Raw genomic sequence first — 12,701 nt, forward strand, 5'->3', positions numbered from 1 at the left:
GTATGATTATCATCTGCATAACAATGAAAGGTTAGTGTTTTTTGATATTGCCTAAAGGAAGCATATAAAGTGAATAAAATTGGTCCAAGCACAGAACGTTGCGGAACTCCATGACTAGCGTTGGTGTTCATGGAGGATTCATCGTTTACATACAAACTGAGATTGATCTGATAAATAGGACTTAAACCAGCTTAGTGCGGTTCCTTTGATGCCAATATAATGTTCTAGTCTCTGTAACAGGATGTAATGGTCAATGGTGTTGAACGCAGCACTAAGGCCTAACAGGACAAGAACAGAGTCAAGTCCTTTGTCTGATGCAATTAGAAGGTCATTAGTTATTTTTACCAGCTGTCTCTGTGCTATGATGCTTTCTAAATCCTGACTGAAAATCCTCTAATATACTACCGTGATGTAGAAAGTCCACACAACTGATTTGCGACTGCTTTCTCAAGGATCTTAGAGGGGAAGGGAGGGTTAGAGATCGGTCTATAGTTAGCAAACACCTCTGGATCGAGAGTGGGCTTCTTAAGAGGTTTAATTACAGCTACTCTGAAGGACTGTGGTACATGGCCTGTTAGTGAAGACAGGTTGATCATATCTAGTAAAGACGGGCTAACTAAAGGTAACACTTCTTTAAGCAGCCTAGTCGGTATAGGGTCTAAAAGACAGGTAGACAGTTTAGACGTAGAAATTGTTGAAGTCAGTTTGTCAAGGTTGATGGGAGTAAAGCCATCTAAACATATCAGGGTTTACAGCCGTTTCTAAGGTTACTCTATTTGAGGATAGATCAGTACTGGTTGAGGGTAGTAGATTATTAATGTTCTCTCTAGTAGTTATAATCTTATCATTGAAGAAGTTCATGAAGTCACTACTACTGAGGCCTATACGAACCATAAGCCAGAACCAGGTCGAGGGTGTGGTTAAAACAGTGAGTGGGTTTCTGTACACTGACGGAAGCCAATCAAATCTGATAATGAGAAGAATGCAGTACTAAAGCTGTCATCAATATTTACATGAACATTAAAGTCACCTACAATAACGAATAATCTGTTTTAAGGACTAGATTTGATAAAAACTCTGATAGGAATTCAGAATATGGACCTGGGGCCAGGTACACTATAACAAATAGAACTGGCTGTATTGTTTTCCAGGTTGGGCGTGAAAAACTAAGAACCAGGCTTTCAAATGAGTTATAATTTAGTTTAGGTTTTTAATCGGCTTGAGTCAAAAATGGCTGCTACTCAACCTCCTTGGCCGAGGTGGAGTATAGCTTCGACTTTTAACACTAGAATTCCTAGTATAATTTGAAGGTAACCCTACAGGAAATCCACAAATACATCATTTTTACATAAATTCATTCTTAAATTATGAACACAAAGTCAAAAATACACCTTTATTCTCATCCGCACCCACATCCAAAAAAAGGTTCTAAGGCCAACAAATAAAATTTGGCTGCTCAAGCTCATACTGACTAACCAATGAATCCACCATCTACTGGGCCAGCCCAACATTTGTGTCCTCAAAGGTGTGCCCCTTGTCCTTTAGTTGCAATGTCTTGAGGAGTTTGCTCTTCTGTTGTTGGCCATGCGTTTGAAGAGTGATGGTTTCATCCACACAGTCAATAAGTCTCTCTCTCTCTCTGCATTGCCATGTAAAATGCCACCGTGCAATCATCTCATAATTTCATTTTGACTTGTAGAGCATTTATAAGTTCTACAATCTCTGCGAAGTAGCTGTTCTCCTCTCCTACAATCATTTCTGACTGGACCATTTCCTGGTACTGGTCTCTGAGAGAGAGCAGAGAGCCCAGCAGAGACCTGTCTGAGCGGTAATGATCCAGACACATTGGAGCCATCGCCACCAACGCCCGCAGAGCCTGAGAGAGAAACGACAGAAACACGCAGAACAAGCTCATTTCATAAATATTTATTTAGCCATTCTGGGTTTCTTAAAAGGCATATATGGGTCATGTAGTATTAAAGCCGCTTATAATTTGTTTATCATCAACTTTATCAAAGTCGGTCTACCTTCTCTCTGTAGTCATGCTCAGTGGACTCCAGCAGCTGTGGGACCAGATTGCACCAGCCCTTATCCAGCAGCTCCCCCTGCAGAGACACCTTAGAGTACTGACGCACCCGCTCCTCATGGGAGGCATCCAGCACCCGGTCCAGACCACCCTGAGAGATCAGCTCCTGGTGGAGCAGGACAGACCAACATCATCTAGGAAGTCATATTCTACATCCTCAACAAGGGCCAAACTCCTAGGCAAACCTAAAATACAGTTTGTATAAATGACTACCTGAAACAAAAAGCGAGTCACAGAGAGGCTGAGTAGGAGAAACTAACATGCGGACGGCGCTGGCCGTCAATGACTCACAGATCCAGTGGCTGCGTTTTGTATATCTATTTGCAAGAAGGATAAACAACCACTTGTGGTGGATACCACGCATTCTAAACGTTCAAGCGACTTTCACAACAGCGTCCAAAGGTGATCAAAAGCGTTAAAACAGCGTTAAAACAGCCATAAACAGCAGTAAGCTGCGGCGATAAAACAGCGACGATAAAACAGCGACGATAAAACAGCGGACTTGCTCCCTTACCCCCTCTCCTTCCATTCACTAAGCTAAACTACTGAACAGCTGATATCCCCATTGCTGTACCCAACACCACGTGACTCAATTACCATAAGTGAACAAAAAAAGGTTTACAGAAATGACACAGGCTATACCTGGCTCCTACAGTTTGTTTGTTGTACCTTCTCACTGATCATGTCATACAACATGGTGACAATGCGTGTACGCAGAACTCCACCTCCATCTGCCCTGAACAGCTCTGATAGAACCTGCAGCCCTCCATGTGACAGGAAGTGGCGCTGTGCGTAGGGGAAGTTACGTAAGAGGGAGGCCACTGCAAACAGAACCTGACAGGAGGACAATCACAGACTGAAAACATTACACCTGAATTGCATGTATCTGTACACACCTTCTCAACAATAAAGTGTAATGCGGGTTTGTGTTCAGTACCTTCTTTTTGACTCTAAGGGGCTGTGCAGTGGCCAGTACAGTTAAGAGCATCTGCAGAGCCCCACTCTCCACAGCCTTCACCTGAACCTCCGGGTTACTGCAGGACAGAAGCTCTGTTAGCAACCGTTAGCTACCACTGACAGCGATATGATGCCGAGTACACACAAAGACACAAATATGGATTTTAAACAAGAGGACACATTGATGTGAAGCAGCTGCTTACACAAATGTGTGGCTGCTACTGCTAAACTAAGCTGTTTGTACCTTGACACAGCAGATCCCAGAACAAAGGCAGAGCTTTCCTGAAATCTGAAGTCAGTGCTGTTCAGACTTTCTACAATGAGTTGGAGACCCCCCATCGAACACAGGTTCTGAGCGTTATCCACCTAACACACAAACATGCAGGCAAAGTTAGCAACTTACATCACCGAACACATCTGTAGGCTAACTTGTAGATTTGAATGTGTATGAACGCATGCGTGTTCGGCTACCTGATGCACCAGATACTCCAGCTCCAGCAGGATGCTCAGCTTCTGCTCCGTGGTCGAGTTGCTGCTGTGAAACTGGTCCAGCAGGCGCTTCATTATCTACACACCATCACAACTCGTAAACAACAGCGGCTTTACAGTAAAAAAACCCCCCAATATTAGCTTATGTAATTAAAGTATTTGACTGTGAAGCAGCTGCAAGAGGAGATCCCATAGCTTACCAACATCTCCAACATGCAAGTCTCTGCACAGAGCTGCTTTCTGAGCACTATGAAAAGGTCAGATGTCTTAAGCACAACTTGCCCTCTCTGCTGAATGGCAGCTGTCATAATTTCAGCAATAAAAAAAACCTAATATAAGCTCAAGTGCATGATTGAAACTACACCATATCCTATGACGATACTAGCACTACTATTATTTTGATTGATTACACCTGCAACTACAAATGTTTTCACTATCAATTAATCTGCTGATTTTTTTCTCAATTCATCAAATCATCACATAAGGTGGACCAGCTATTCTCATTTCAGTGACAAGCCGCTCCTCAGAGTTTTAATCAGTTTAATCCGAAGGCCAAGTTTCGTAATTGTGAAAACCTTAAAAAGTGGAATAGTTGGTCTCCCCTGATTTTTGTGAGTTACATGTAATACAACACTTATAGATAACCAAGAGTACTATCACGTGCCTGAACATCAGTCTCCACCAGCAGGTCCAGCTGAGCAAAGTCTCTCTTTAGCTCCTCCAGGGGACGGTACTGGGATGTCACAGTGTCCTACGAACACATGGCAAAGAGAGGACACTTACAGCACAGTAGAAGTGCGATATGTTGTTTTAGTTATGAATAAAAGGGGAAAATAGTATGGTAGTAGATATTTGGAGAAAAAGATGTAAATATTCTAAACATAGCGTACACTTAAACTGATATCGACTTCTTTGTGTGGCTAAAATACGTTTTTCCCGTCCACAGCAGTACGTTATTTTGCTCCTGTGCCGGTTCTCCCGTCTGTTTCTCCACACTGGGGGTGTGCCACCGGCTATCTAGTGTAAGTGATACACCGACTATCGACCTCATACAACCCCACTTCAAAAAATACAAACTATCCTTTTACTCGAATATTGAATATCTGTGCTGTTAACTGTTGGTCTGTGTCTTTGCTCACTGGGCTCAGGTCCTCCATCTTCTTCATGGCCTGTTTCAGCTCATCAGGACTGATGGTGGACCGGATCTCTTCCATCTCTCTGCAAAGACAGACCTTTACTGCAGATAGAATATTCAGATTGTGTGCTTCTCGAAGCAAGAACGCTCAAGGCTGCAGTAACTGCTGCTTCTACAAAGTATGCAATAGGTGAAATTAAATACTTATTGAAGTCACTTGATCTTAGAGGAAGGGGTGTTTTCCTGGACCCATACCTGTGTTCTTGTGTCCAATATTTAAGCTGCTCTTCTCCCAGTCTGACCTCCCTCTGTCCTGTTTGCAGATTCAGCCTCACATGGGAACCTGCTGGCACTGCTTGGCCTGTGACACACACACACACACACACACACACACACGTCTAAAACAGAAGAGTCTTTTTGACTATGACGAAGTACCAGTACACCCTGCAGTACATTACCTGCTTTGAGCGTTTGCCAATCCTCAGTAGGTTGGACCACTTCTAAATCTCCTTCATCAACAGTCACCTCTGCTTCTTCATCAGCACCTCCTCCCTCCACCACAGTTAATGCACAGTCAGACTGCACACACAGAAAACAACATCACTTTTTTGAAGTTTTGATACCAACACAAAAAACCGATTTGCTTTTAATAAGACTATAACTATTATGCATCCTTGCATATTAGTTTTTAGGAATTAAACCGATTTATTTTCCCTGCAATGGTCTTGGATCATGGAGTGCATAAAACCCAAATTCCTTCACAGTGTTTGAAATCTTACTGGCCCTGATAACACAGACATCATCCCATCATTAATGTACCCCGGTGTATCTTCCTGTTGGAGAAAGCTGGTTACATTGCTGTCCAAAGAATCAACAGGGCAGCATTGTTCTTGATAAACTGCCCATCTTTGCAGCTACTTCTCTTTTGGTGATGAGGGAAACTCCTCTTCCCTCAGGAACTCCAGTAATCCTCAAATTAAGACTCCTCTCATTAGTTGAACACTAAAATCCAAATTGTCAGGTATTTTCCTGCTGATGCACAGAACCTAGTGATAACTGAGTTCAAGTTGCTGTTCCAACTTATGGCTTTCGTCCCTTGAATATCAAAGTTGAACTACACATAGAATACCATCCAGTGGCTAAAATATTTCACCCTATTGCATGCTCGCTCGGTCCCATCCCAAACGTGATGTAATGTAAGGCAATGAAAAACATTACATCATCCAGTAGAACTCACCTTCTGTCCAGGAATGCTGGCTATCTGACAGCAATGCAGCAACAGGAGAAGAGCGGCTCCAGCAGCACTGCATGATATCAGCTTCATGGTGACTGAAACAGGAGGGAGCACAGCGGTACAGCCAAACCGATACCACCTGTGTCCGCCTGCTGAATGTGGAGAATAAACTCTCACCAGCCAGACTCCATCTACAAATATGCTGTTCTAAAGTTACCTTGTTCGGGCAAGGGCACAGTTACATTTGGAACATATAAACGTTGTCTTTTTTGAACTTATATTTGACTTATTCTTTTAGCATTGCCTCCTGGTATTACACGTTAAGACAGTTAGATGTATGACTACCAAAGGTTAGGTGTCCAAACGGAATTAGTCCGGATTTGAACTGAGTTTGGCGTGGCGTAGCACACCTTCCCATGTGTGACAGCAACCAAGCAATAAAGGGCAAAGATACCCAGACTGGATATGAATGTAAGAGTAGTTAGAGTACACCGGCAGAGCTAGAGCAACAACTCACCGGTTCCAGTGACATCAGACACACTCAGCACACCGCGCTTCCTCCTGAAGGCTTCTGTCACTGGCCTCTGAACTCTCATTGGTCCACGTGGGTCTTCGTCTTCTTCTTTAGAAAGCTCTTAAAGCGGTGGCTCGCGAACATTGCTGCCACCAGCTGGTCCAGAATGGTAATTAGCCAATATGATATGTGTCAAATTTGACACATTATATCATATTGGCTACATTTATGTAGCTCTTTAGACATTTTACATAAAGTGAGAAACATTGTCACATGCTTGTAACTAGTTATTCAATTAGGCGTAGAATGAAGCATCTTCTCTCTTTACATTTACAAATATTCAAAACAATTCACCTCATGACATGACTTATCACTTCACCACATAGAAAGACATTAACATTAACATCATGTTTTAACCCTCTATGTATCTTAGAGAACAAGTGGCCATGTCAATAAACTGTCATACAATTATATATCATTTTCCATTTTCAATGAGTTACATCTTTTTTGCCAACATCAGTGCTGATCAAAACTACCAAATGTTAATTGATTTTCAACCTTTAAATACCAGTTTGTGACATTACAATGAACATTTACAAAATGGAGACGATAACAGCATCTGTCAACTACAAATTGGAACAATTTTTGTCATATTGGGAAAAATGGGTTACATATGCATCACCCCATATACATATACCTGGCTTTATTTTCATAAATCGATGAATGTACCATAGAGAATACTCTGTACACTCTTTTAAACAAAAATGTCCCTCCTTGTTCTTTGTGTTTACCTTAAATGGGCATCATCTGTCTGTCATCTCTCTCACAAAAATGGAAACAACAGCTAGGACAAGGACAACACAGCTGGACAGATAAAGGTAAATAAAAGACAGGGCTCTTAAGTACACAAGAAGTGAACAGATATAAAAGTAAATATTAATATTAGCTTATATCAATATATATAAAAATCCCCAATGACCAACAATAAAATTTAAAAAAAAGTGTTCTGTAAGTTGTAAACAATACAAATAGTGCAAAAAAAACCAAATACTGAATGAGTACAAGTGGATGATTATGTGCAGTTTATTCATGTAAGCATGTAATGTATATACAGCGTGTAAGATGTATACTGATGACTGATGATATGCACATGTTCAAAAACAAACAAATTATAATCTACGATGGCAGCCGTGCATATTTTGGTGTTCGAGGGTATTTGACAGTGACTGATGTTAACTGTTCATCTGAGTGGCTGTTTGTGGGAAGAAACTGTTCTGGTGTCTGGTTGTTTTGACGTAATATACTGTAGTGCTTCCTAGAGGGGAGACGCTGAAACAGGTCATCTACAGGGTGAGAAGGGTCTGCAGTGATGTTCCCTGACTCTGGAGGTAAGTCCTGTCCGTTGTGGTCTGGTGGTGGCTGATCCTAACCACACAGTGATGACTGGATTATTGCGCTGTAGAACTGGATGAGTTGCACCAGATCTTTTTAGTTTAGTTTATTAACTGGATTAGCTGACGCCTTAGCGGCCGCTAATCTTCCTGGTCCACAGAAAGAACAAAATGTAACACATACAAAACATGCAAACCATGACGTGAAACAAACAGTTAAAAATAGTACAATCAGAACAATAAAAATAATAAAAAATAAAAATAGTACAGTCAGATACATAGTGCAGTCAAAGACTATGTATATTGTCATAATCGACCATATACACAGTGCATCCATAATTTATACAAATAATTATCAGGGGACTACAAAAGCAATGGAAAACATCAAGTGGTTAGTGGCCTGAGGTGAGCCTTTAATTGTTTATTAAATGACAGATTATTACCTGTATGAGTTATGTAAGGAGGTAGTAAGTTCCAAGCAGTAATTGTACATATCTTATTAATCAAGGCTTCATAGCAAAGGGGGTGAATACATATGCACACAACTTTTTTTTTAAAATTAGCTGTTTTTTTGTATTTCACCTGAACTATTTTGTGTAGGTATATTACATACAGTCCAAATAAATATCCAGTTGAATTCCAGCTTGTAATGCTAGAGGGGTGAATTCCTTTGCAAGGCACTGCACCTGAATTTGCTTGACAAGCAGAATGGGTCACAGAGATAGATAGATAGATAGATAGATATAGATATACAGTATATATATATTAAAGAAGAACCAAGTAGACAAGTAAGAATCGGGGCTTTTTTAGGGGTTGAGGCTCTTAAGGTTTTCTAGTCTTCTGGACTTTAGGCGGTCTTAAGATCTTGAACACGTTTGAAGGTCTGATTGGGGTTTTGAACTTTTTACATTTAGTCTTTTCTTTTACATTACCCATTTTTGTAAACTTTTATCTCCTTTTATTGAAAAAAATAAAAATAAAATTTGTTTGTATTTTGTATCCGACCAAAGTCCAGTGTTGCTCATCTCTTCATAGTCTCCTAAAAGGTAAGAGAGCTCTTCCCCTGGGACGGGCTGACAGGAGTAATTAATCAGACATACACCACCCAGCGGGGAGTAACGGAGCCCCCCGTCCCTGGTGCGACTGATTTCAAAGAAAAAGCAGTGGCGTATATAACACTAATGACGGCTCTACTATAGCCAAGTGTGCCAGTAAACCATGACAGTGAGCCATCACCAATGTTATCAGCAACACCTGTGCTTTCATGCCGCTGCCTGTTTATACTTCGGTCTTCTTGTTTCACCGACAACACCCCACACTTCATCACACACGCATTCACATTACTGATGTTACTGACTGACACACTGCACAATGGTAACTATTGATTTATTTAGTTATAATAAATACCTTTAATTTACCATCATCCCTTTCCATATTTAGTTATGACCACACCCATTCATACACTGATGGTAGGGGCTACCATGCAAGAGGCTACCTGCCTGCACTGTTAACAGTCATTATATAACATGAACATGGAACACAACTAGTTTACATCACTTCAATTTAATTAAACTTTCATCACATTACATGTTAATGTATTACACTTTACCCAAAATTTCATTTAGCTCACATCGGATTCATACATGATTTTCATTGTAAAATGATCATTAATCTATCAGTATATTCACCAGCCATCCTGCTCATCAAGTCATCACATTGACTCTGAACATAAACAATTGTCTCCTGATGTTTTGTCAACCCATGGTTTTCCTGGTGTGTTTTTACAGAACAATGTCAAACCAACAAATAGTGTTAATATTGTCATCTGTGAGGAATCATAAATCTAGAACAAGCTACACAACGTTGCTATGTTTTCATATTTACATTTAACAGTTTGTGTGTTCTTCTCAAGCTGCAGCAATGGAGGCATCATCCAGCTGTCGACCCTGAGGCTGAGGAGAAAGGAGAAGACGACGCTGAAAATATTTACACATTCAGATAGCAATGACTGCTAACTCAGTGGTGCGGATAGGTTTCTGTGAGTGTGTTACCTTGACAAAGATGCGTTGGGGCAGGAAGCGTCTCAGTGTGTGTGTGTTGGCGGTCAGGCAGCGGGGCAGGCTGATGTTGAGCTGTGGTAGTGTTTGGTAACCAGCCATCAGTGGGTAATAGTTATACAGCATCTGCTGCTCTGTGCCCGGAAGGATACGCAGACGTACCTGCACGCACACGCACACGCACACACACACACACACACACACACACAATAAATAACAGTAAAAACTGCAAATTCAAACCTGTAATTAGTCGTCGGTCTCCAATGAGAAGTGTTCATTTATACAATTTAAGTTAACGAAGGAGACTTTCTGACACATTTATAAAATAGAGCAATCTGTCCAGCACAACTTTCTACATGACATTAAACAGGTAAAGTATACAACTAAATACGTCACAATTGTCAAAAATCTTTTAGTTTTTCTGGAGATGCTGTTTATGGACATTTATTGACATGATGAACTTTAAATTAGAAATAGTTTCCCCGATATGATCAGTACAAACTCCACTAGCAACTAGATTCGGGAGACATTTTGAGGCAAAAGTGTGAACATGAACTTAACTAAACTTGAGGCTAATCTGAACCAAACTGAACTGTCACAGTTGACATTTTTTACTATTCTCAAATAATGTCAACTTTTCATTTTGGATTCCATAATCAGCTGTCTGTTTCTCACTCATATGTCATTGGTTGAATTGTGCTGTAACATTTATTTTTCTTTTAACAGGTTTGGTTCTCTTTGGCTGATATGAATGCAATTACGTCAACAACCTGTCTTGGTCTGATTGAAAGCTAATTCTGCTACGCTTCTGTGATGTTAGCTTGAATTCAAAAGCTAAGCTACATTTGTACTCGTCAGCTGATCATCAAGGAAGCAGCCTCTTCAGTGATCTGTAAAGGTGATGATGCAAAGTGTATGGTGACTGTGCTGAGAACCCCCACACTGGGTGGTTTTTAAGGGGCGGTTTTCTTTCTCACAAACTGATGACTTCATAATCAGTTTTTTCTCAGATATGTAACACTTAATAACCTTAGTATAATCTCGTCATTCCTGTGGTTGTCCTCATAATACTACCCTCCCCCCTCAGCTCAGTAAATACTTTGAAAGGTTTTTTAACTACGATGGCCCGAAAGCAGTCTTACAAACTGCTGTAGATTAAACTATCTAACAGTATATAAAGAAGTTAAAAGAGCTAAAAGAAGTCAAATGCAAAATACACATTAATACAGCAGTAATATTAATCCAGAAACATCATATATAATAGTAATACACTGTCAGGGAACATTTTACTGCACAATGAGTACTTCTTACTTTAACCTGCAGTAGAGCATCACAGTGATATTAGTACTAAGTCAGTGTGACAAATAAACTGACAGGAACTAAAAGGCATCTTTGGTTCAGGTAAGTCACCACAGATGTAATCAGGAAACCTCTTCATTTCACGAAAAACTATTACTTTTGACCCGGCTGATTGAAATGCAGCTACATCACCCTTCACTTGAAAGGGAGCACCGTCGTACCTGTTTGAGTCCAGAGAACATGAAGGCATCAGACGGTTCAACGGCCATCTCCACCTCCTGCACCAGAGAGGTTCTGTTCTCTATGTGGTAGCGAACTGAAAGAGACTCTCTGACTCGCCCATATGACGGTAGCTCTACACCAAAACAAAGACATGTAGAAATAAGATGCCAACATACAACACAACTGACAACAGGACAATTAATGACGGAAAATATAGAAAATGTATGCATAGTGTGTGCAAACTAACTAAGTAACACTTGTAAGATCAGAGAGATAAACAGTCAGTTTACAAATGTGTACAGTGTGTTGTGTGAATTCCGGTGACTAACCAGCATGGATGTAAAGAGGGACAGACTCCAGGATGACATGAGGTAGAGTGACTGCAGTCTGGATGAGGGGACTATTTGCACTGGAGGACTTTCTGCAGGACAGAGTTAAAAAAAGAGTTACAAATCTAATACAAATTACTAATAGAATTTAAAAAAGTGCCACCTTTAATGTGGATGTCCAATCAGTATTAATGTTAAATGTAGTCAATTACCAATGACTTTTTACACTGGTATTACTTTTACTGAAGCACTTCTTCTACTACTGTGCTGTAGTTAACATTTAATCATGAACACATTGGTTTATAGATGTGAATGGTAATGCTTCTGATGCACGGATGGTACATGCCGACCATATCCTCTTCCACAGCTAATGCAGCTGCAGACGCCATCTGCATCTCTTCAGCGGTATACTCAAATAAATATGGCTGAATTTCTGAGTCAGCCAAAACACTGTAAATGTAGCCTTATATACTCATATTTGGGATGCCTTTTCTATTTTGCAATACAAGCGAAGAGAACAAGGAAGCTCTGTTTTTGAGCGGCATATAGAGCAAAGCCCCCTGGCTACCCTGGCTGCAGGACAAACACATTTTGCAGCTGCAAAATCTGATTTATGGGTCATATAACACACTGCCTCACTACATTTACCATCAAAACTGATTAGCTATCCACACGAAAGGCACCAGATTTGCCCTTTAAGAGCTTTACAAGCCGATTCAAAGCCACTAATGACCGCTCTCAAACTGCCAATGTCTGTTTATGTGTGTGTGTACATACCTCCTCCATGATATCAGGTACTGTCCTGTAGCTACAGTGTTATTGCTGTTGACCAGCGGTGGACACCGGAGACAGAAACACTCACTGGCACACTCGTCTGTCTGCAAAACAACTGGGGGGACGAAAAAAAAGAAAAGAAGAGAGAGAGCGAGAGAGAGAGAGACACACACACACACACACACACACACACACACACACACACACACACACA

The 12,701-nt window shown here is 40.8% G+C and overlaps 2 protein-coding genes across 5 annotated transcripts in view; both read right to left on the reverse strand.

Annotated features, from left to right (window-relative positions):
• Window positions 1–563: 563 nt before the first annotated feature.
• sil1 (SIL1 nucleotide exchange factor) lies at window positions 564–6,490 on the reverse strand. Of its 3 annotated transcripts, none has more exons than XM_031877623.1 (12): window positions 6,419–6,490; window positions 5,905–5,996; window positions 5,126–5,246; window positions 4,923–5,028; window positions 4,672–4,750; window positions 4,197–4,283; window positions 3,515–3,610; window positions 3,288–3,409; window positions 3,024–3,120; window positions 2,756–2,920; window positions 2,028–2,192; window positions 564–1,876 (listed from the first exon to the last, which is right to left on the reverse strand). In XM_031877623.1, the coding sequence occupies exons 2-12, from the start codon at window positions 5,989–5,991 to the stop codon at window positions 1,676–1,678; spliced, it is 1,326 nt and encodes a 441-aa protein (XP_031733483.1). In that variant the 5' UTR covers window positions 5,992–5,996; window positions 6,419–6,490; the 3' UTR covers window positions 564–1,675. The 3 variants fall into 3 exon arrangements, with proteins under 3 accessions (XP_031733483.1, XP_031733481.1, XP_031733482.1); XM_031877621.1 differs by having other exon boundaries at window positions 5,905–6,053; window positions 6,419–6,489; XM_031877622.1 differs by having other exon boundaries at window positions 5,905–6,050; window positions 6,419–6,438.
• Window positions 6,491–9,353: 2,863 nt separating this feature from the next.
• The window catches only part of trappc11 (trafficking protein particle complex subunit 11), a 22,707-nt gene continuing 19,359 nt past the window's right edge, over window positions 9,354–12,701 (reverse strand). For both annotated transcript variants that reach the window (XM_031877620.1, XM_031877619.1), the window contains exons 26-30: window positions 12,491–12,602; window positions 11,714–11,805; window positions 11,384–11,517; window positions 9,858–10,025; window positions 9,354–9,758 (exon numbers count right to left, since the gene is read on the reverse strand). In XM_031877620.1, coding sequence (XP_031733480.1) covers window positions 9,714–9,758; window positions 9,858–10,025; window positions 11,384–11,517; window positions 11,714–11,805; window positions 12,491–12,602 — 551 coding nt within the window. In that variant the 3' untranslated portion in view covers window positions 9,354–9,713. The remainder of the gene's footprint in view (window positions 9,759–9,857; window positions 10,026–11,383; window positions 11,518–11,713; window positions 11,806–12,490; window positions 12,603–12,701) is intronic.

The sequence above is a fragment of the Anarrhichthys ocellatus genome, unplaced genomic scaffold, assembly GCF_004355925.1.
Source record: "Anarrhichthys ocellatus isolate YVR2014 unplaced genomic scaffold, GSC_Weel_1.0 scaffold142, whole genome shotgun sequence".
NCBI classification, from domain to species: domain Eukaryota; kingdom Metazoa; phylum Chordata; class Actinopteri; order Perciformes; family Anarhichadidae; genus Anarrhichthys; species Anarrhichthys ocellatus.